Source organism: Gadus macrocephalus, chromosome 1 (assembly GCF_031168955.1).
Source record: "Gadus macrocephalus chromosome 1, ASM3116895v1".
Taxonomy (NCBI): Eukaryota; Metazoa; Chordata; class Actinopteri; order Gadiformes; family Gadidae; genus Gadus; species Gadus macrocephalus.
The window spans coordinates 22,325,131-22,348,194 of record NC_082382.1 but is presented as its reverse complement, the minus strand read 5'-3'; the positions used below and the strand labels follow the sequence as shown (position 1 = coordinate 22,348,194).

At 46.2% G+C, this 23,064-nt stretch overlaps 2 protein-coding genes across 2 annotated transcripts in view; one reads left to right on the top strand and one right to left on the bottom strand.

Annotated features, from left to right (window-relative positions):
* Positions 1–548: 548 nt before the first annotated feature.
* Positions 549–17,136, bottom strand: LOC132458537 (suppressor of tumorigenicity 14 protein homolog). Its single transcript, XM_060052942.1, has 19 exons — positions 16,702–17,136; positions 13,850–14,003; positions 12,575–12,705; positions 11,658–11,728; positions 10,714–10,895; positions 10,362–10,397; positions 10,049–10,277; positions 9,279–9,412; positions 8,904–9,001; positions 8,508–8,617; positions 7,781–7,911; positions 7,562–7,666; positions 6,385–6,492; positions 5,875–5,991; positions 5,148–5,270; positions 4,601–4,784; positions 3,597–3,868; positions 2,991–3,127; positions 549–2,358 (listed from the first exon to the last, which is right to left on the bottom strand). Exons 1-19 carry the CDS (start codon positions 16,747–16,749, stop codon positions 2,194–2,196), a joined length of 2,535 nt encoding a protein of 844 aa, XP_059908925.1. The 5' UTR covers positions 16,750–17,136; the 3' UTR covers positions 549–2,193.
* A 580-nt stretch (positions 17,137–17,716) lies between these two features.
* The window catches only part of LOC132458553 (tyrosine-protein phosphatase non-receptor type 7-like), an 8,740-nt gene continuing 3,392 nt past the window's right edge, over positions 17,717–23,064 (top strand). The window contains 6 exon segments of the mRNA XM_060052943.1: positions 17,717–17,991; positions 19,954–20,121; positions 20,211–20,394; positions 20,776–20,956; positions 21,819–21,903; positions 22,465–22,589. Coding sequence (XP_059908926.1) covers positions 20,267–20,394; positions 20,776–20,956; positions 21,819–21,903; positions 22,465–22,589 — 519 coding nt within the window. The 5' untranslated portion in view covers positions 17,717–17,991; positions 19,954–20,121; positions 20,211–20,266.

Here is a 23,064-nt window from a genome sequence, read left to right as displayed (position 1 = left end):
CCCAGAGGTCCACGGTGCAATGTTTTTCACCACTGGGATGCTGACGGCGTTTCCCGCCTATTTTTTTTCCTTTGGCGGCCCTCAGTCAAATTTTGGGTTCCTAAATTGGCCCTCAGCTGTCAAAACTTTGTTAACCCCTTCTCTAGACACTATCATGTTTAGTTCACCTCTAGACACTATCATGTTTAGTTCACCTCTAGAAACTATCATTAGTTCACCTCTAGACACTATCATGTTTAGTTCACCTCTAGACACTATTGTGTTTAGTTCACCTCTAGACACTCCTGTTTAGTTCACCTGTAGACACTATCATGCTTAGTTCACCTGTAGACACTATCATGTTTAGTTCACCTGTAGACACTCATGTTTAGTTCACCTCTAGACACTATCATGTTTAGTTCACCTCTAGACACTATCATGTTTAGTTCACCTCTAGACACTATCATGTGTTTAGTTCACTTCTAAACACTATCATGTGTTTAGTTCACTTCTAGATACTACCATGCTAAATGTAGTTACAAGGGATTAATACTGCAGTTACAATCCAACAGAGTACTCATATAAAACATCTTTATTTTCCAAAGCCCCAAAACAATTGTAATAAGAAGCCTGCCAACACCCTGCATGTCTTCACTTAGGTCCTCCTCTCTGTAAAGTGAGAGTGAGGAAAGCGATGTTTTACCTGGGAGACTTTACCTCAACCCATTGTCCTTCATCAGTATTTATAGAAAACACTCATGGAATAACCTAGCATATCAGCACATTTTCAGACATAATACTCAGTAATCAGTAAACATTTATAGAAAAATATATTCAAATATAAAATATAATCTGCATAAATTAAACACAAGTAACCCAAAACCATTTCCGCAGCACAAACCAAAACAGAATAGTGTAATAACCACAGTGTTTCCCAGTATTTTAAATATGAATGCTCCATAAAAGATAGTCTCACTATCTCCTTCTCCGGCTTTCTTCAGGCCACCTGGACCATGTGACCTGGAGGCTGAGGGGCTAGCTAGCCGTTAGCTTGCCCTAGGTCTGTGACAGTAGCAGTAGATCTGTTCTGAGGACCCTGATGTCCGCTATCAGTACTGAGAAGTGTTCCAACACCCCGCCCAGCAGTCTGCACACATCGCCACGGTCATCACCATGCCAACGTAAAGACCCGTTAACCACCGCCGCCTTGTAAAGCCACATCCCAGTCGTGTATGGCAAGCCGAATTGTCATTTATTAACTAAGTTTGACTATCCGGAATCAACATTGTAGATATCAACAACTTCTTTCTGACTAGGCGTAATTACATTTTGAATAGTTGGAATTTTAATTCAAGATATCTGTAACGTCAAATGCCTAGTCAAAACTCAAATTCAAGATATCTGTAATTCGATTTTGACTAGGTGGAATGAAAGTTACAGATATCTACAATTTTAGATAGCTCTAATCAAAATTCCTTTCAAGATATCTATAACATGATAATAGATATCTACAATTAAATTATGACCATCCCTAACTCCAGTTTGAGATATCTACAACGTCATTTTGACTAGTCGTAACTCCAGTTAGAGATATCTACAACTTCATTTTGACTAGTCGTAACTCCAGTTAGAGATATCTACAACTTCATTTTGACTAGTCGTAACTCCAGTTAGAGTTATCTACAACGTCATTTCGCCTAGTCAAAACTTAATTAAAGATATCTGAAAAGGTACATGTAGATATCTTGAATTGAGGTGAATTAAAGATATCTTGAACTGGAATTATGACTAGTCAGAATCAAATTGTAGATATCTCAAACTGGAATTACAGATATCTACAATTCAGTTGCAGATATCCGTAATTCACAAAGTGGATATCCGCAACTGAATTGTAGATATCTGCAATGAGCAACCCCTTAGACATGAATGGCGAAAATGACGTCATTTCTCCTCGGAGGAATGTCTTTGTGGATATCTGAAATGACAATTGTGGATAGGAGGAATGTAGTTGCGGATATCCGAAATGTTAGCTTTGACTAGGCGAAACTGAATTGCAGATACCTGCAACACATATCCAGTCTAGCGAATTTATGTCAAATCGGCGTTCCATAGTCGTGAGATGTCAGGTTCCTGAACAGACCCTCTGCCCTCAGCGGGTCCAGAGGTGAGTGTCCTGGAGGCCGGGCCGGGGGGGGGGGGGGGGCAGTCCGCGGGCTACAGGCCCGTGTGCTCCTTGATCCAGGCGCGGTGATGCGTGACGCGTGCGTACACGCCGGGCCGGTTCTTACGGGCGCAGCCGTCTCCCCAGCTGACCACGCCCGCCTGGAAGACACGCCCACCCGCCGCCGCCGTGATGGACAGGGGCCCGCCAGAGTCACCCTGAGGGGTCAGAGGTTAAAGGTCAGGCTAGAGACTGTTCATCATAACCAGAAGATGGTGATACTGGTAAAACAGAAGAAAGTAACTTCCTGGTTGATTTGTTTCGTATATAAAGTAGTTTATTCAAATCCAATCTCACATAAATGTCATATGATCTAATCTAAGATAATATTTTGGGTGTATGTTTATCTAATATGATTGGTGTATGTTTATCTGATATGATTGGTGTATGTTTAATCTAATATGATTGGTGTATGTTTAATCTAATATGATTAGTGTATGTTTAATCTAATATGATTGGTGTGTGTTTAATCAAATATGATTAGTGTATGTTTAACCTAATATGATGGGTTTATGTTTATATAATTTGTGATTAGCTGATTTATGTTTAATCTAATCTGTGATTGGCTGGTTTATGCTTCATTTTATCTGTGATTGGCTGGTTTATGCTTCATTTTATCTGTGATTGGCTGTTTTATGTTTAATCCAATCTGTGATTGGCTGCGTTACATTTTATCTAATCTGTGATTGGCTGGTTTATGTTTAATCTAGTCTGATTGGCTGGTTTATGTTTTATCTAGTCTGTGATTGGCTGGTTTATGTTTTATCTAGTCTGTGATTGGCTGGTGTACCTGACAGGCGTCCACGCCTCCCTTCAGGAAGCCGGCACACAGCATACCGTCTGTGATCTGGCCCTCCATCAGAGTATTGCAAACCGTTTGGTTCACCACGCGAACTTCCGCCTTCTGCAAGATGGCCGCTTTAAAACCTGCAGCACAGCATATGGCACACGCTTACGTTAAAAAGCTAACATCCACACAGTGTCATAAACATGGGGACGTAAACATGTTGACGTTAACAGGCTAAGGTAAACACATTGATGTACACCTTATAACATAAACAGGGCGATGTTAAAACGCTAACATAAACTTGCTAACTTATACACGCTCACGTAAACAGGCTAATTTAAACACGCTTACGTAAACATGCTAACTTAAACTAACTTTCACAGGCCGACCAAAACATGCAAATTTATACACACTGACTTAAACATGCTAATTTTAAACACGCTGACGTTAACACTCAATAAACACTCCTATAGTGCATGAACACATGTACAGCCGGATTGTGTAGGGGTTAGTTTGTCATTCCCAGTTCAAAGGTTCTCGGTTCAATCCCCTTTGTACGACTGTGTGCCAGCAACGCCCCTTAACACAGAGGAGCTGTGAGCGACCTACCTCCCTCCCTGGTGGTTCCCCAGCCGGTGATCCAGGCCGACTCCCCGGCATGGAACTGGTGGGCGGGGCTGGGCAGGCAGATGGGCCAGATGTTCTGGTTGAGGGCGACGGGCTCCTGCAGTTCCATCAGGGCGAGGTCGTTGGCGTAGGTCTTGGGGTCGAAGCTCGGGTGGGGGATGATCCTCTTCAGGTGCCTCCTCACCGTCCACTCGCTGTCATGGCCCTGGATGTGGAGACCCAGCATGGCCTCCCAGAGGTCCACCCTGGAGAACCTGAGGGCCGGACCACAACATGGTCTTCATTATGTAGAACTAGTTACACGGGACAACATGTTATTATACTTGATAACATGTGATTATATTATAACTACAGTCATATGTGATAACATGTTAGTATACATGATAACATGTTATTATAACTAGAGTTATACATGACAACATGTTATTATGCATGATAACGTGTTACTCAAATTACAACTAGAGTTATACATGATCAAATGTTATTATACATGATAACATGTTATAACTAGAGTTATACATGATCAAATGTTATTATACATGATAACATGTTATAACTAGAGTTATACATGATAAAATGTTATTATACAGGATAACATGTTATGACTAAAGTTATACATGATAACATTTTATTATATTATAACTAGAGTTATACGTGATAACATGTTATTCTATTATAACTAGAGCTATAAATGATAACATGTTATTATATTACAACTATAGTTATACATGATAACATGTTATCATATTATAACTAGAGTTACACATGGTAACATGTTATTATATTACAACTAGAGTTATACATGATAACATGTTATTATACATGGTAACATGTTATTATATTACAACTAGAGTTATACATGATAACATGTCATTATATTACAACTAGAGTTATACATGATAACATGTTATTATAACTAGAGTTATACATGATAACATGTTATTATATTTCAACTAGAGTGTGTGTGCGTGCGTGCGTGCGTGTACCTGGTGTTGTCGTCGTCTTGGACACAGTGCGCGGCGGTGAGCAGCCAGCCGCCGTTCAGGACGGAGGCCCCACACACGTGACCCATGCCGCGGACGTGGAGGCTCACCTGCCAGGGCCACTCCCCCACCTGAGAGATCTCCCCCCCGACCACGGCCGAGCTCTTGAAGGGACGGGTCCCACACTCTGCACACACACACACAGAATACACACAGACATACACACACACACACACACACACACACACACACACACACACACACACACACACACACACACACACACACACACACACACACACACACACACACACACACACACACACACACACTAAAATACACATAGACAAAGTACAACAGTATGATGTGATAGTGATGATAGTGTGAGCTGTGTGATAGCTAGAGTGTGGTAGCTGTAAGGTAGTTAGCGTGATAGGTAGAGTGTGGTAGCTATGAGGTAGTTAGCGTGATAGCTAGAGTGTGTTAGCTATGAGGTAGTTAGCGTGATAGCTAGAGTGTGTTAGCTATGAGGTAGTTAGGGTTCACACACCACAGTTTGCTTCATCAGAGGCGTCCTGACAGTCTGCTTCTCCGTCACACTCGGGGTTCACCTTACTGATGCACACCCCAGAGCTGCAGCGGTAGGTCTGAGCTGAGCACTTGGCCTCCACCCCTACACACACACACACACACACACACACACACACACACACACACACACACACACACACACACACACACACACACACACACACACACACACACACACACACACACACACACACACACACACACCATGTTATACACTGAGACACACACACACACACACACACACACGATCAACACTTTATACACTGTTACACACACATACACACACACACACCCACACACATGGGCAACCCTTTATATACTGTTACATGCACACACACACACACACACATGGGCAACACTTTATACACTGTTACACACACACACACACGGGCAACACTTTATACACACACACACACACACACACACACACAGGCAACACTTTATACACTGTTACACACACACACGGGCAACACTTTATACACACACACACACACGGGCAACACTTTATACACTGTTACACACACACACACGGGCAACACTTTATACACACACACACACACACACGGGCAACACTTTATACACTGTTACACACACACACACACACGGGCAACACTTTATACACACACACACACACACACATGGGCAACACTTTATACACTGTTACACGACAGCACTGAGAGACATACCCTTCTTACACTGGGCCTCGTCCGACCCATCCGAGCAGTCGTCCATCCCGTCACACGTCTGGTTGTCTGGGATGCAGCGGTCGTTATGACAACGGAACTGTCCTGCACTGCACTGCCCTGCAGACGAAACCAACCGTAACTCTCCCCTGCATTCCAAACCAACAAACTGTAACTCTCCCCTGCATTCCAAACCAATATTCATTAACTGTCCCCTGCATTCCAAACCAACATTCCGTAACTCCCTCCTGCATTCCAAACCAACACACCCTAAGTCTCTGCTTCAGTTGAAACAAACACAACTTGTTTACAGCAGAGCGAGCGAGTGTTTATAAGTCTGTGATAAGTGTGTCTATCATTGTATGATAAGTGTGTATAAGTCTATGATGAGTGTGTTTATGAGTCTATGGTAAGTGAATAAGTCTATGATAAGTGTGTGTAAGTCTATATTTGATCATGTTTTAATCTGACCAATCCTGTGAGCGGGTTTGACGGACAGCCCTGCCGACCTACCACAGTGCTCCTCGTCAGAGCCGTCTTCACAGTCGTCCACTCCGTCACACCTCCAGAAGCTGGGCTTACACCTCCCGTTACCACAGAGGAACTGGCTCTCCTGGCAGGCTAAACACACACACACACACACACATTCTTCATCATACCCCTGCTCCATCACACATAAACACACACACACGCTCCATCACACCCGTACAACTCCTCACTCTCCACACACTCACTCCTTCAGACCCCTACACCGCCTCACTCCTTCAGACCCCTCACCGCCTCACTCCTTCACACCCCTGCACCGCCTCACTCCTTCACACCCCTGCACCGCCTCACTCCTTCAGACCCCTCACCGCCTCACTCCTTCACACCCCTGCACCGCCTCACTCCTTCAGACCCCTGCACCACCTCACTCCTTCACACCCCTGCACCGCCTCACTCCTTCACACCCCTGCACCGCCTCACTCCTTCAGACCCCTGCACCGCCTCACTCCTTCACACCCCTGCACCGCCTCACTCCTTCAGACCCCTGCACCGCCTCACTCCTTCACACCCCTGTACCGCCTCACTCCTTCAGACCCCTACACTACCTCACTCTCCACACACTCACTCCTCCACCCCTACACCGCCTCATTCCTTCAGACCCCTACACCACCTCACTCTCCACACACTCACTCCTTCACACCCCTACACCACCTCACTCTCCACACACTCACTCCTTCACACCCCTACACTGCCTCACTCTCCACACACTCACTCCTTCACACCCCTACACCACCTCACTCTCCACACACTCACTCCTTCACACCCCTACACCACCTCACTCTCCACACACTCACTCCTTCACACCCCTACACCGCCTCACTCTCCACACACTCACTCCTTCACACCCCTACACCGCCTCACTCTCCACACACTCACTCCTTCACACCCCTACACCGCCTCACTCCTTCAGACCCCTGCATCGCCTCACTCCTTCATGCCCCTACACCGCCTCACTCCTTCATGCCCCTACACCGCCTCACTCCTTCATGCCCCTACACCGCCTCACTCTAAGTCTCCACACACTCACTCCTTCAGACCCCTACACCGCCTCACTCCTTCAGACCCCTGCACCACCTCACTCTCCACACTCACTCCATCCCCAGTCGTACAACGGGAGCCATAAGTCCTGATCCGGTGGACGTACTGCAGTTGTTCTCGTCGCTGCGGTCCGCACAGTCCTCCCAGCCGTCACATTGCAGAGTGAGGTTCACACACTGGTGGTTGTCGCAGTGGAAACGCCCAGGGCATGCTGGGTAACACCACGGAAACGGCACAACACAGTGTGAGTGAGTAGGCGTGTGGAGCTCATTCAAGTGTTTTTTGCAATCGATGTGTTCATCATCATGTGCAGCGAGAGGCTCACGGTTAGCAGGGACGAAGGCTTCGTATTGGGCCGCGAATCCAGAATCCACGTTGGAGTCGTCGGACTGGAACCTGACGGCCAACTTGGTGCTTTCTACGGTGATGACGCTGCTGCCTTTCCTTCCACAGAGCCTTCCGGGAGAGGATTCATGTTCAGATAGAATGTTATCAATGTCAGTATCATATTCACTTCCTCCAACCTTTATAATTTCCCCTCGCTCTCTTTTGGTTGAGCGTGACGTCTGAGCGAACCAATGCGAGCTGGTCTACATTACATGCTGTCGTCAGCCAGTTTTTCTAGTTTGTCCCTGTATCTCACACAACTGTTTTCAAATCACGGTCTGAAGAGATTCAAAACACTCCGTAAAAAAAGGTCAGAGAGTTGATGGAGGGATGATAGAGAAGAGACAGAATGATGGAGGGATGACGGAGGAGAGACAGAATGATGGAGGGATGACGGAGGAGAGACAGAATGATGGAGGGATGACGGAGGAGAGACAGAATGATGGAGGGATGACGGAGGAGAGACAGAATGATGGAGGGATGACGGAGGAGAGACAGAATGATGGAGGGATGACAGAGGAGAGACAGAATGATGGAGGGATGACGGAGGAGAGACAGAATGATGGAGGGATGACAGAGGAGAGACAGAATGATGGAGGGATGACGGAGGAGAGACAGAATGATGGAGGGATGACAGAGGAGAGACAGAATGATCAGAGACAGACCTTTGGTCGTTGACCTCTACATAATCCTTGGTACACCCCGCTTTGCCCTCTGCCGGGTCTGCCAGAGAGAAGTCAGTGAACTGGAGTTTGATAAAGTGGCCTTGGGGGACCTGGAGGGAGGGAGGGAGGGAGGGGAGAGATATGATCTAGGTTTAAACAAACAGAATCAAATTGTAGAAAGGATCCTGGATCAGACCAGACCTAGGACTAAACCAGCTCAGACCAGGACCAGGACTAGTACTGGACCAGCAGACCAGGACTAGTACTGGACCAGCAGACCAGGACTAGTACTGGATCATGACTAGAACAGACCAGACCAGACTAGACCAGACCAGATCAGACCAGACTAGACTAGACTGGTCCAGGAACAGACCTAGACCAGGGGGGAGGACTGACCTGAATGTTCCACACGCATGTTGTCTTAGGAGGGTAGAATGCCGGGAAGAAGGGTGAGGTGATGACCCCTGAGGGACCAGTCAGCTGACCCCCACATGCTACAAGGACCAGAACAAGCTGTTAGCCGCACACGCTACAGGACAACAACAAGCTGTTAGCTCCACACGCTACAGGACAACAACAAGCCGTTAGCTCCACACGTTACAGGACAACAACAAGCTGTTTGCTCCACATGCTACAGGACCGCAACAAGCTGTTAGCTCCACACGCTACAGGACAACAACAAGCTGTTAGCTCCACACGCCGATCAGCTAGCCAGTAAGCTAGCTAGTCTCATGTAGCTGGATGTGGTGCCTGGGGGTACGGTGTTCTTACTGGTGTTAAGAGGGATCTGGGAGTAGGTGGCTCTGAAGCCTCGGAAGTTATTCTCTTTGCTGGTTACCATGGTGAGCAGCATCACATTCTCAGAAGAAAGAAAGACCATGGGCTGGTGGACGTTTCCGCACTTCCTGGAAGGAGAAACAGCCCCATCACCTCTCATGTACTTATACTTGATATACAATTGATGAGTTATGAATATGATTGGATGAATGAAAATAATGAAAAGTTATTTGATCCGTCTGTCTCCATAACATATATCCATGATGAGGTTTCCATCCTGCAACATTGATCTATGTTGAGGTCTCCATCCTGAACATTGATCTATGTTGAGGTCTCCATCCTGATCCTAGATCTATGTTGAGGTCTCCATCCTGAACCTAGATCTATGTTGAGGTCTCCATCCTGATCATAGATCTATGTTGAGGTCTCCATCCTGATCATAGATCTATGTTGAGGTCTCCATCCTGATCATAGATCTATGTTGAGGTCTCTATCCTGAACCTAGATCTATGTTGAGGTCTCCATCCTGATCCTAGATCTATGTTGAGGTCTCTATCCTGAACCTAGATCTATGTTGAGGTCTCCATCCTGATCCTAGATCTATGTTGAGGTCTCTATCCTGAACCTAGATCTATGTTGAGGTCTCCATCCTGATCATAGATCTATGTTGAGGTCTCCATCCTGACCATAGATCTATGTTGAGGTCTCCATCCTGATCATAGATCTATGTCTGTATCTAGGTCTCGGGGTGTGTGCAGACTGACTCTGCCAGGACCAGGTGCTCGATGGGGACCAGGGAGTCGTAGAGTTTGATGAAGTCCTTCTGGCAGTCCTCCTCCATGGCGAGGCTGTGGAACTCCAGGCGCACCCTGTGATGAGGCTGAGCCCTTAGCTTCCACTGCAGGAAGGTGCTGGGGTTGTACAAGGAGTCGGGGAACCCCGGAGACCGCAGCTCGCCCTTCTTCTCGACGTGGAGCGAGGTGGACTTCCTCTCTGAGCCAGGAGAAGAGTCAACGTCAGCACTTCTGAGAGGCCACAGGTGTGGCTTTGAATATGTTGTGAGGAACTATTACTTACTGATGAACTTGGGCTTTGTCATGCGTGGATCCAGGGCTATAACACACAGAAATTGATTACCAGGGGGGAAATTACCTCCAGACTTCTGGGTCTGGACGCTGGAGACTTACCATGCTTCATGTCATTAAAAACACAGACATCGCTGATCGTCTACTGGGGGTCTAATGATGGTCTTTTGATGGTCTACTGGTGGTCTATTGGTGGTCTACTCAGGGTCTATTGGTGGTCTATTGAGGGTCTACTGGTGGTCTATTGGTGGTCTATTGGTGGTCTAATGGTGGTCTATTGAGGGTCTACTGGTGCTCTCCTGCGGTCTCTGGGGGGTCGTTTGGGGGTCTCTGGCTGGGTGTACCTCCAGTCACCATGCGGTGGACGTTCAGGGTGTTGATGGGTCTCAGCAGCAGGCGGCCCTGGCGGACCTGCTGACCCTCCGGCTCCTCCAGAGACTTCAGGGCCTGGTCCAGGGAGGAGAGGCGGGGCTCCGGGAGGCTGAACTCTGACTGGTAGTAGGCCACGATGCCGTCCTCCCCTTCACTGCAGCAGGACACGCGGTAAGGTAAGGCTCAGCCCCACGCCGGCCCCACAAAATGGGGCCGCGGGCCGTTGGTTTGGGTCACCACTACCAAGCTCAAGGGCCCCGACACACACCAAGGCCCCACGAGAACCAGGGCCCACACAGGTCAACAAGGGCCCCAACACACAGCAACGCCCCAATCAGAACAAGGGCCCGCACGGGTCCAGAGGGGCTCCAACACACACCAAGGCCCCACCAGAACCAGGGCCCACACAGGTCAACAAGGGCCCAAACATAAACCAAGGCCCCGTCAGAACCAGGGCCCCTACGTCACACACCAAGGCCCCGTCAGAACCAGGGCCCACAGGTCAACAAGGGTCCCAACATAAACCAAGGCCCCGCCAGAACCAGGGCCCCTACACACACCAAGGCCCCGTCAGAACCAGGGCCCACACAGGTCAACAAGGGCCCCAACATAAACCAAGGCCCCGTCAGAACCAGGGCCCCTACACACACCAAGGCCCCACCAGAACCAGGGCCCACACAGGTCAACAAGGGCCCCAACATAAACCAAGGCCCCGTCAGAACCAGGGCCCCTACGTCACACACCAAGGCCCCGTCAGAACCAGGGCCCACACAGGTCAACAAGGGCCCCAACATAAACCAAGGCCCCGTCAGAACCAGGGCCCCTACGTCACACACCAAGGCCCCGTCAGAACCAGGGCCCACACGGGTTCACACCCAACATGTTCTCAACAAGAAGCTGTGGGAGGAGAACCCACCTGAAGGCCTCGACCGTAGACTCCTGGAAGTACTTGGACAGCACCGAGTTCTTGGAGTACATCACCTTCAACTGAAACATGCAGAAGTCATTACTAAGCTAGCTTTAGGACTGAGGATATGTTATTACTAGCCTAACCTTAGGACTGATGATATGTTATTACTAACCTAACCTTAGGACTGATGATATGTTATTACTAGCCTAACCTTAGGACTGATGATATGTTATTACTAGCCTCACCTGAGGACTGATGATATGTTATTACTAACCTAAACTTAGGACTGATGATATGTTATTACTAACCTAACCTTAGCACTGGTATGTTATTACTAACCTAACCTTAGGACTGATGATATGTTATTACTAACCTAACCTTAGCACTGGTATGTTATTACTAACCTCACCTGAGGACTGATGATATGTTATTACTAACCTAACCTTAGGACTGATGATATGTTATTACTAGCCTCACCTTAGGACTGATGATATGTTATTACTAACCTAACCTTAGGACTGATGATATGTTATTACTAGCCTCACCTTAGGACTGATGATATGTTATTACTAGCCTCACCTTAGGACTGATGATATGTTATTACTAGCCTCACCTTAGGACTGATGATATGTTATTACTAACCTAACCTTAGGACTGGTCTGTTATTACTAACCTAACCTTAGGACTGATGATATGTTATTACTAGCCTCACCTTAGGACTGATGATATGTTATTACTAACCTAACCTTAAGACTGGTCTGTTATTACTAACCTAACCTTAGGACTGATGATATGTTATTACTAACCTAACCTTAGGACTGAAGATAGGTTATCACTAACCTAACCTTATGACACATAACATAATGATGTCATGTTATGATGGGATGTTATTAGTAACATAGTTGACATGTGTGTGTTGAGACCTGGCTGTTGACCAGCCCAGCGAGGTGCTTGTACTCCTCGCTGCTGGGGTCTTCGTAGGCCTCCGCAAACTGCTGGTCTGAGATGCCCATCTCCCCCGTGTAGGTCTTCTGGACCTTCTGGTCTTCACGCACTGAACAAAGGAGGGGGTTAGTACCATAGTAGTAGTATAGTAATAGTATATATTCTAGATGTTCTCCAGATATGCTAGATGTTCTCCAGATATACTAGATGTTCTTAATGTTCTCCAGATATACTAGATGTTCTTTATGTGCTCCAGATATGCTAGATGTTCTTAATGTTCTCCAGATATACTAGATGTTCTTAATGTTCTCCAGATATACTAGATGTTCTTTATGTGCTCCAGATATGCTCGATGTTCTCCAGATATACTAGATGTTCTTAATGTGCTCCAGATATACAACTAGCGGCCCGTGGGCCAAATGCGGCCCCTGTTACTTTTTTTCTGGCCCGCAAGAGGTTGCATGCAAAAAATAAATAAAATAAAGGAGAAACATAGTTGCATGTAAATCAGGTTTCTGTGTGTAGCCGGTGATACTAGCCAGTATCAGTACCCCACAATCAGGAACTGGCATCACTTATTCTGACAATGTTTGGCTCAACCGATACGTGTGAGTCTAGCTTTTCTCATATGAATGCCATCAGAACAAGGGCACGTTGCTCCATGACCTATGAGAAGCTGCATGAGTGTCTCAGGATGAGCCAAACTAGGCAAACAAGGCCGTGCAATCTTTCTCACTGACTCACTGGCTCAAAATGTCTCATATGTACAGTAGTTCTGTTTTGTGATGATTCAAACAACATTGTTGAATTCTAAATACGTGTCCAAAATATGTGAGAACAAAATCTTTTATAATGATACGATTAAAAGTCAAGAAGGAAGGAATGCGTCTAACAAGTTTATTCCATGTAGTAGTATTATATATATTAAGTTAACACTACTTTAAGTATGATTTATTTGTAGCGATTTATTCACGTAGTTTTACTCCGTGTGGCCCATGAACTCCCAGTGGTTTTCCTTTTCGGCCCACTTGTTAAGGAGGTTGAATAGCCCTGTACTAGATGTTCTTAATGTGCTCCAGATATACTAGATGTTCTTAATGTTCTCCAGATATACTAGATGTTCTTAATGTTCTCCAGATATACTAGATGTTCTTCAGATATATTAGATGTTCTCTAGATATACTCTGTGTGTTGTGAGGAGATCCTGAGGGAGGGAGGGAGGGAGGGAGGGAGGGAGGGAGGGAGGGACCTACGGTGGAAGTGCCAGACAAGCAGTCCTGTGATGAGGGCCAGAGCAGCAGCCCCCCCCAGCAGAGCCAGACCCTTCCACAGCGTCTTCTTACTGGGCCTCCTCCTCTTCTTCCCTGAGCCTGAGGCCGGGAGGAACCCGACCGCTGCATCCCCGCCCTGACCCTGGAGACAACAGAGAGGGAAACACAGAGACCTCTTGCTCAACAACCAACAACAATTATCAACAACAATGACTTTTTTTTAAAAGTAGACTAAAAGGACATCTTTTCGAGAGAGCTTTTTCTAATATTTAACTCGAACTATTTAACTTCTTTATATTTAACACTTTCAGGTACAGACCGCTTTGAGCTCGGTTTTTATCCCTTCGGGATGGAAGCCATATGAGAAAGAAAGCGGTATATAAATACTGAGGATTGATTGATTGACTTCATTACAAATAACGGGTTGGAACATCCAAGGCCGATTAGAAACGCTTATTTCGTACTTGACAGAGGATTAACTGGTCCCTAAAAGGAAGAACTACATAGAAGATTGATTCAGTTTATTCAGATACTAAAGCATGTTTACTTGATTGGGGTCTGCCTCCCCCCCTAAGAATCCCCTTACTTCTGTGAAGACATCTTCCTCCCTTATCTTGAGTCAGAGACATGTGAATACCAAGGGAAGGGTCATCCTCACTGTGACACCTACTAAAAGAGATCCATTCACCACCAACGAAACTACTGCTCCTCTTCATCTGCCTCCAAAAATATCAAATGGAAGTCACTGCAGGACTACTCCAAGTCTCTCTGTCAGACAGATCGTAAATAACTAGTTATTCAAGATGGAGAGCCTTGGACAGAACGTTCTAACGGTTCAAACCAACCCTTCTCCAAATGCGAAACGCACCCAATAGAAAGACCTGTGCAACAACACACAGAGTCCACAGCCATCTCCGGTCCAGACACCCGCCGCCTCAACGTAAAGCCTAGCTGACCCTGAGCAGAACCAGGGTACTAGACCCAACACCTGCAGGACCCTGACGCTGCCCCGTACCCTAATCCTAACCCTGACCCTAACTTTGACCCTGTCCAAAAACCAGGATAGGACTCCCCCTCTGCAGTTGAGTCAGACCAACACCATCAGCCTTTAAGGCCCTCAGACTATTCAGACCAACACTATCAGCCTTTAAGGCCCTCAGACTATTCAGACCAACACGTCAGCCTTTAAGGCCCTCAGACTATTCAGACCAACACCGTCAGCCTTTAAGGCCCTCAGACTATTCAGACCAACACCATCAGCCTTTAAGGCCCTCAGACTATTCAGACCAACACCGTCAGCCTTTAAGGCCCTCAGACTATTCAGACCAACACCATCAGCCTTTAAGGCCCTCAGACTATTCAGACCAACACCGTCAGCCTTTAAGGCCCTCAGACTATTCAGACCAACACCATCAGCCTTTAAGGCCCTCAGACTATTCAGACCAACACTGTCAGCCTTTAAGGCCCTCAGACCATTCAGACCAACACCATCAGCCTTTAAGGCCCTCAGACTATTCAGACCAACACCGTCAGCCTTTAAGGCCCTCAGACTATTCAGACCAACACCGTCAGCCTTTAAGGCCCTCAGACCATTCAGACCAACACCGTCAGCCCTCTACCAAGGACTGGAGAGAAAGACCAGAATATCAAAGTCAATAAGAGTTGTATCTGACCCTAACGAAGGATATACAGAGTGGCTGACTATCAGACAGAGACACAGACCGAAACACACAGACAGAGAGAGAGAGACTGAGGTACTGTGGTAAAAAATAACCGAGTTCTATCACTTCAACTAAACTAAGAGAACTTGAGGAATCGAGGATTCCAGGTCAAGTATGATAAGAGACTTTATTGCAACCCGCGAACAGGCGACAACAAAGCAGAGTGGCTTGCAAAACACACTGCCAGATGTTTCTCGTGGTTCGCAAAACACACTGCCAGATGTTTCTCGTGGTTCGCACAACACACTGCAGAATGATTCTCGTCCTGCTCCTTATATCTTCACTTTTTTAAGTCCTCTTCCAAACTTAAATAACATGTCAGACCATATATAGATAACATTTAGGAAAATATGTTTGATTGGGTCAAAGTCCTGTGTTTATGGTACCGTTTTTGTACAATCTGATCCCTTCCTCCACGTGTAATCAGCATTTTAGGCCCAACTCATATCAGACCACATTTATAGGGGAAAGATGACTAGCTATTTTCCACCATTAATATATGCCTGACAATAATCATAATTTGCCATAGAATATAGGGTTAATTTCTTCCATAGTACACACAGACAGAGAGAGACAGGTAGAGACAGAGAGACAGAGACAGACCGACAGAGAAAGAGTGACAGGGAGAGAGAGAGAGAGAGAGAGAGAGAAAAGCGTGGAGTCATCAGTAGCAGTGTGTGTGTAGGGGTGAACACAATAAGGGTTACACAAAGTGATGCTGCAACAGCAGGTCTGAACCTGTCGGCAGCGAATGACACACGACACACACCCTCTCCAGCTATGGGTGAGGGTTCGTTGAGAGGTTATGCGTGTTGTCCACCAGGGGGACGACGACAGACAGTGGTTAATTTGAGCCGGATCCTGCCGGAACGTGATGAGCCTCGAGAGAGGATTCATCGAGGTCCATCGCCACTTCTTGACCTCCAGCTAAGCTAACTGTCCAACAGAACACCCGGACCAACGTTGAGACCCCCCTGCGGCTGCACCTTCACTGAAACATCAGTATTCCACCATACATTCTGGATGACATTTCGGTTGGCTATGGTTACGTCACTCCCAAGACAAGATCACGCAACACAAATTAGCTTCCATACTCAGCATCGGCGTTCTTACCTGCTCTTTACTGAACCTGAGCCCCGTCCCGGAGCTCGGGGAAGACATGAATTCAAGGACCCGGGACCGTGTGTGTGTGTGTGTGTGTGTGTGTGTGTGTGTGTGTGTGTGTGTGTGTGTGTGTGTGTGTGTGTGTGTGTGTGTGTGTGTGTGTGTGTGTGTGTGTGTGTGGATGAGAGCTGGACGACAGGTGTCTGGTACCAGAGATATCCTCTTCTGGTCCTCTTCTTAACAGCCGCAGGTATTGGAACTCACCCTGGAGGAGGGGGACTAACCAATCACTAGTTAGTTAGTCTCAGCAGGTCTAATGTACAGCTGCTCTGTCTGTTGTAGTTTAGTTCCTCTGATCAGGGCGAAACCAGCGTAGACTGACGTCAGCAACAGGTAACACCTGTTGATTACTTCGTAGACGCGTATGAGTCTCAGATAGTTATCAGGGTGCAGTACTCACTACAACCAGCGGGGAGCGCTGCCGTATCACTAACAGCCCAAGCTCGGGTTATGAGGAGAAACGGCATTAGTACCTACTACTTCAGTAGTACACGTACTGCTACATACTAACAGCTCCAGCTCGGGTTATGTTGTAGATACAGTAGTAGTACTAAAGTAGTACAATTGCTTTTACATCCAATTGTAAAACTATTGTCTATTACTTATGGCAGTTGCTTTGGATAAAAGCGTCTGCTAAATGCCCTTAAAGATAATATATACTAACAGCCCCAGGTCGCATTAGGTATAGCATTAGTTCACAGTAGTACAAGTACATCTATACTAATAGTCAGCATTTGTGTCTGTTTGTCTTCACATTCGCTCTGGTAGCGAAATTTAGATTAATATGTGCACTGATGGTGTGTTTATTGAATGACAATAAATCAAATCTAAGTCTATATTTCTAAGTCTAACACACAAACACACAGAGACATACAAACACACACACATCATGACCAGCAGTAGCTGCTGGCGTGTGTCTTGAGAGACCAGATAGCCTTCAAAGGTTCACATCACTACATGTGTGTGTGTCTGTATACTCTGCGGTTGTCTGTGTTTTATGAGTGTGTGTGCATGTGTGTATTCTGTGTGTGTTTGTGTGTTAGGAGTTTGTGCATGTGTGCATTCTGTGCTTGTGTGTCTGTGTATTCTGTGTGCGTGCGTTAGGAGTGTGAGCATGTGTGTTTAGTATGTGTGTGTGTGTGTGTGTTGAGTGAGAGAGAGTGGGTGTATTAGAGGAAGTGGAGAGGGTAGAATATGAGACGAACTCAAGAAGAGAAGTCAGAGAAGAGGAGAGCTAAGGTGAGGACACACACACACACACACACCTAACAAACACACACACACACACACACGCACACCTAACACTCTTATCACACACACACTCCTAACACACTCCTATCACACACACACTCCTAACACACACACGAACACTCCTAACAAACACATACACACACACAAACACTCCGAACACACATGCACACACACACACACACACACACACACACACACACGCTTCTATCGCATACACACACGCGCTACTAACACATGCACACACATGCTACTAACACATACACACACGTGCTACTAACACATAGACACACCCAAACACTCATAACACACACACTCTGAAGACACACACATTTTCAGACACACTCGCATGTTCAAACACTTGCATGCTCCTAACAAACACACACTCTTACAATGTGAATTTTCAAACACACACAACCACAGACCGTGAGAAACAGACAGGTCAGACGAGCAGACAGGTGTGCGGTAGAGGTAGTAATGCTGTTGATGTCACGTGTTCATCAACGTTGAGGAGATGTGGTGTGTTTCAACACGCAGACCTCCTTCTGGAAGGAGAACCTCCACCGACCTGTTGCATCCTGTTCTCTCTCTCTCTCCCCCTCTCTCTCTCTGCCTCTCTCCCCTCTCTCTCTATCTGTCTCTATTTATCTCACCCTCTCTCTGTCTCCTTCTTCCCCTCTCTCTTTCTTTCTCTTTCTCTTTCTCCTGTCTCTCTCTAACTCTCCCTGTCAGGCTTTCTTTCTCTCCCTCCCTATCCATCTCTCTGTGCATCTTTCGCTCTGCTTCTCTCTGTCTCTGTGTGTCTGCCTCTATCCCTCTTTCTGTCTCCGTGTGTCTGTGCCTCAATCCCTCTCTCTGTCTCTGTGTGTCTGTGCCTCTATCCCTCTCTCTGTCTCTGTGTGTCTGCCTCTATCCCTCTCTCTGTCTCTGTGTGTCTGTGCCTCTATCCCTCTCTCTGTCTCTGTGTGTCTGTGCCTCAATCCCTCTCTCTGTCTCTGTGTGTCTGTGCCTCTATCCCTCTCTCTGTCTCTGTGTGTCTGTGCCTCAATCCCTCTCTCTGTCTCTGTGTGTCTGTGCCTCTACCCCTCTCTCTGTCTCTGTGTGTCTATGCCTCTGTCTCTGCGTGTCTGTCTGTTTCTTTTTGCTGTCTTTTTCTTTCACTATGCCAGAGCATTGGAAAATTAAGACAGTGCAAAAAGGTAGAGAACCAGAAGGAAGGTCCCATGTCCACAGCCATGGGGGTCAGGGGTCACCATGTGACCTACAGAGGAAGGAAGGTCTGAATCTAAATACAATCAAAAGGTAATCAGAAGGCAATCGAGGGTTCAGTAGTGCAATATCAACTTATTAGGATGAGCATTACAGTATGGAACGGTGAGCGTGTAGAGTAGAGAAGTCTTCACTTAGCTTCACTGTGTTGTGAGGCGTAGGATTCCCTCTCTTCAGGTGAACAAACGGGCTGATCCACCAATCTTGGATTTCCCCCAAACAGATATGGCCGTTAGTTTAAAGGGAAGGAAGGGTTCCTGATGCTCTAGTTTGTTCCTCCGTTTTAAAGGAAGGGTTCCTGATGCTCTAGTTTGTTCCTCCGTTTTAAAGGAAGGGTTCCTGATGCTCTAGTTTGTTCCTCCGTTTTAAAGGAAGGGTTCCTGATGCTCTAGTTTGTTCCCTTAGTGTTTTAAAGGAAGGGTTCCTGACGCTCTAGTTTGTTCCTAAAGGGTTTTATAGGAAGGGTTCCGGATGCTCTAGTTTTTTCGTATTGTGTTTAAAAATCCTAGGTTAGGGTTAGGGTCATTAGGTTCAGGGGTCAGGTGGTCAGTGGGGTTAAGGAGAGCGTTAGGGTCAGTAGGTTCAGGGGTTAGGTGGTCTGAGGGGGCTTCTCTCTGTGAGTCAGAGTCATATGCTATGGATGTGCTAATGCATTTGTGTGTGTGTGTGTGCGTGATGTTTTAGGAAGCGGATTGTTGCTGACTTCCTGTGATGTAACTTCCTCTAAGAATCAGTCTGTCTTGGCCAGCAGGTGAAAGTATCCCTTTGGCACGCCCCTGCTCAGTCTGCTGTCTCTATTGGATGAGCTCACCTGTCAGTCCCTGCATGAGTTCCAGCCCCCCCGGGATGTAGGTATGTTAATCTCAACAAAGTCCTGTTCCCCTCTCAGTGTTTCTTCCTCATGGACTCCATTATAATGATTTTATCTTTTTAATGAACAGGTGGCTGATAGCTGCCGACCTCTGACACAAACACACACACACACAAACACAAACACATGCAAATACGCACACACACACACACACACACACACACAAGCACGCACATTCGCACTATGAGCACTCCGGCTGAGGTGGTACAACCATCACGTGCTCCGACCAGACCTCAGAGTCGTCTCCTGGACAGGTAGAGAACATCCATAAAGATCCAGAGAATGGATACGTGAATACACACACATAGAATGTATCACACATATATACAGTATATATAGATATATCCATATAGCTATAGCTATATGGATATATCTATATCTATATCTATATCTTTATATATATAGATATAGATATATATAAATATATATATATACTGTATATATATGTGATACATTCTATGTGTATATATATCTATATAGCTATAGCTATATAGATGCATAGATCTAAAGTTATCGATATATGTTTTTATATATATATATATATATTTATATATCTGTCTATATCTATAGATATATTGCAGACATACGATGAAAAGTGTATCCACAACAAACCAGACCGTTTTGTCCATCTGTAGGCGGGGCTCCAACTTGTCACTGCTGTTGGATGTGACCAGCTTGGGGGAGGAGCCTGTGTGTTCTGTCTCCACTCCCAAGGAGGTGTGGCTACAGCTTTTACACACTGCCTCACGACCACTCACACACACAGAGCTGCAGCTGGCCGCCCTGGACACAACCACATTGAACACAGAATACCAGGTACCCCCCCCCCCCCCCCCCCCCCAAGCACACACACACACCTACACACACACACACACACACACACACACACACACACACACACACACACACACACACACACACACACACACACACACACCTACACACCTACACACACACACACACACACACACACACACACACACACACACACACACACACACACACACACACACACACACACACACACACTGAATAATACACACACAAACACACACACACACACACACACACACACACACACACACACACACACACACTGAATGAAAACACACACACAAACACACTAAACTGAACACAGAGTACCAAGTACACAAGCAGCCATACACACACACACGCACACACACGCACACACACACACACACACACACACACACACACACACATACACACACACACACACACACACACAAACAAACACACACACACACTTGTAGTATTCTTAGTGTAGTATAGTGTAGTATAGCATAATAAAGCGTGGTTAAGTTTAGGGTTGCTATGCATTAGTGAATAGTGTTCTTAGTGTAGCATAGTGTCATATAGTATAATAAAGTGTGGTTTAGTTTAGGGTTGCTATGCATTAGTGAATAGTGTTCTTAGTGTAGCATAGTGTCATATAGTATAATAAAGTGTGGTTTAGTTTAGGGTTGCTATGCATTAGTGAATAGTGTTCTTAGTGTAGCATAGTGTCATATAGTATAATAAAGTGTGGTTTAGTTTAGGGTTGCTATGCATTAGTGAATAGTGTTCTTAGTGTAGCATAGTGTCGTATAGTATAATAAAGTGTGGTTTAGTTAGGCGTAGCTGTGTTGTTTTTACGAGCCCCCTGTTCTCTCTACAGAAAATTCCTCCAAACTTTGTGAACTCTGAAGAACTTAACGTCCCGGGGCACGCAATCAAGGACCGCTACAAAACCATCCTACCTAGTGAGTACCACTCCTATTGTACTACTATACTACTACCATACCACTCCTACTATACTAGTATACTACCACTACAACTAGTACTACTATACTACCACTCCTAAAATGCCACTATACTACCACTATAACTAGTACTACCATACTACCACTCCTACTATACTACTACTATACCACTCCTACTATACTAATATACTACTACTATCCCAATCCTACAATACTACTATACTACTACTATACCGCTCCTACTATACTACCACTACAACTAGTACTACTATACTACCAATCCTACTATACTGCTATACTACTACTATACCACTCCTACTATACTGCTATACTACTACTATACCACTCCTACTATACTACTACTGCTACTATACTACTACTATACTATTATGTTGCTATACTTCTACTACAACTAGTGCTACTACTATACTTCTACTATACTGCCACTCCTACTATACTACTACTGCTATAATACTACTACTACACTACTATACAATTATGCTCCTTTACTACTACATACTGCAACTAGTACTACTACTGTCCTTCGTGTCCTTGATCCAGACCCTGACAGCCTGGTGGTCCTCGGGAGCCTACAGGAAGAGGCGGGACCAGAGGGGGCGGGACCAGAGGGGGCGGGACCAGAGGGGGCGGGACCGGAGCGCTACATCAACGCTAACTACATCCGGGTCAGAGTGGATCATTCATGACCAACCAACACTGCGATGAGGGGATAGAGGGGAACACGAGGCTGGGTGGCCCCGCCCATTCTGCCGGCGATTTGAGATCGCCCTGCAGAAGGGTCTGGAGAAGAGCAATACATTTCTGTCTGCTTCCGATTCGTTTTCGAGGGAGCCAATCACCAAGCTGGCTTTTCCCCCTGGCGCGCTATTGGCTGGTTTAACACAATGACGCCAGGGAAGCGACGGCAAGCAGCCAATTGCGTACAGTGTCATTTGAACTAGGCCCGTTGATCACGCCTCTTGTGCAGAAGAAAATGACAGCAGCTTCCCCAGACCAACGTGCGATCTACGATCGAGCTTGGTCTGGCAATAGCCAGGCTAGAGAAACACGTATTTACTACCAAGTGTCTCTGAGTAGGGACCCTTCCTCTGAGCTCCTAGCCCATCAGAAAGCTGTTCACTGAGTCTAGGCCTCTTGGAA

Excerpts from the sequence above, each read along its gene's own strand:
- LOC132458537 (XM_060052942.1), bottom strand. The coding sequence starts at position 16,749 with ATGTCTTCCCCGAGCTCCGGGACGGGGCTCAGGTTCAGTAAAGAGCAG. Across the intron at positions 7,912-8,507 it reads GTAGAGGTCAACGACCAAAG|GCTCTGTGGAAGGAAAGGCA; the intron begins GTCTGTCTCTGA and ends CTCTCCCGGAAG. Across the intron at positions 3,869-4,600 it reads CAAGACGACGACAACACCAG|GTTCTCCAGGGTGGACCTCT; the intron begins GTACACGCACGC and ends TCCGGCCCTCAG.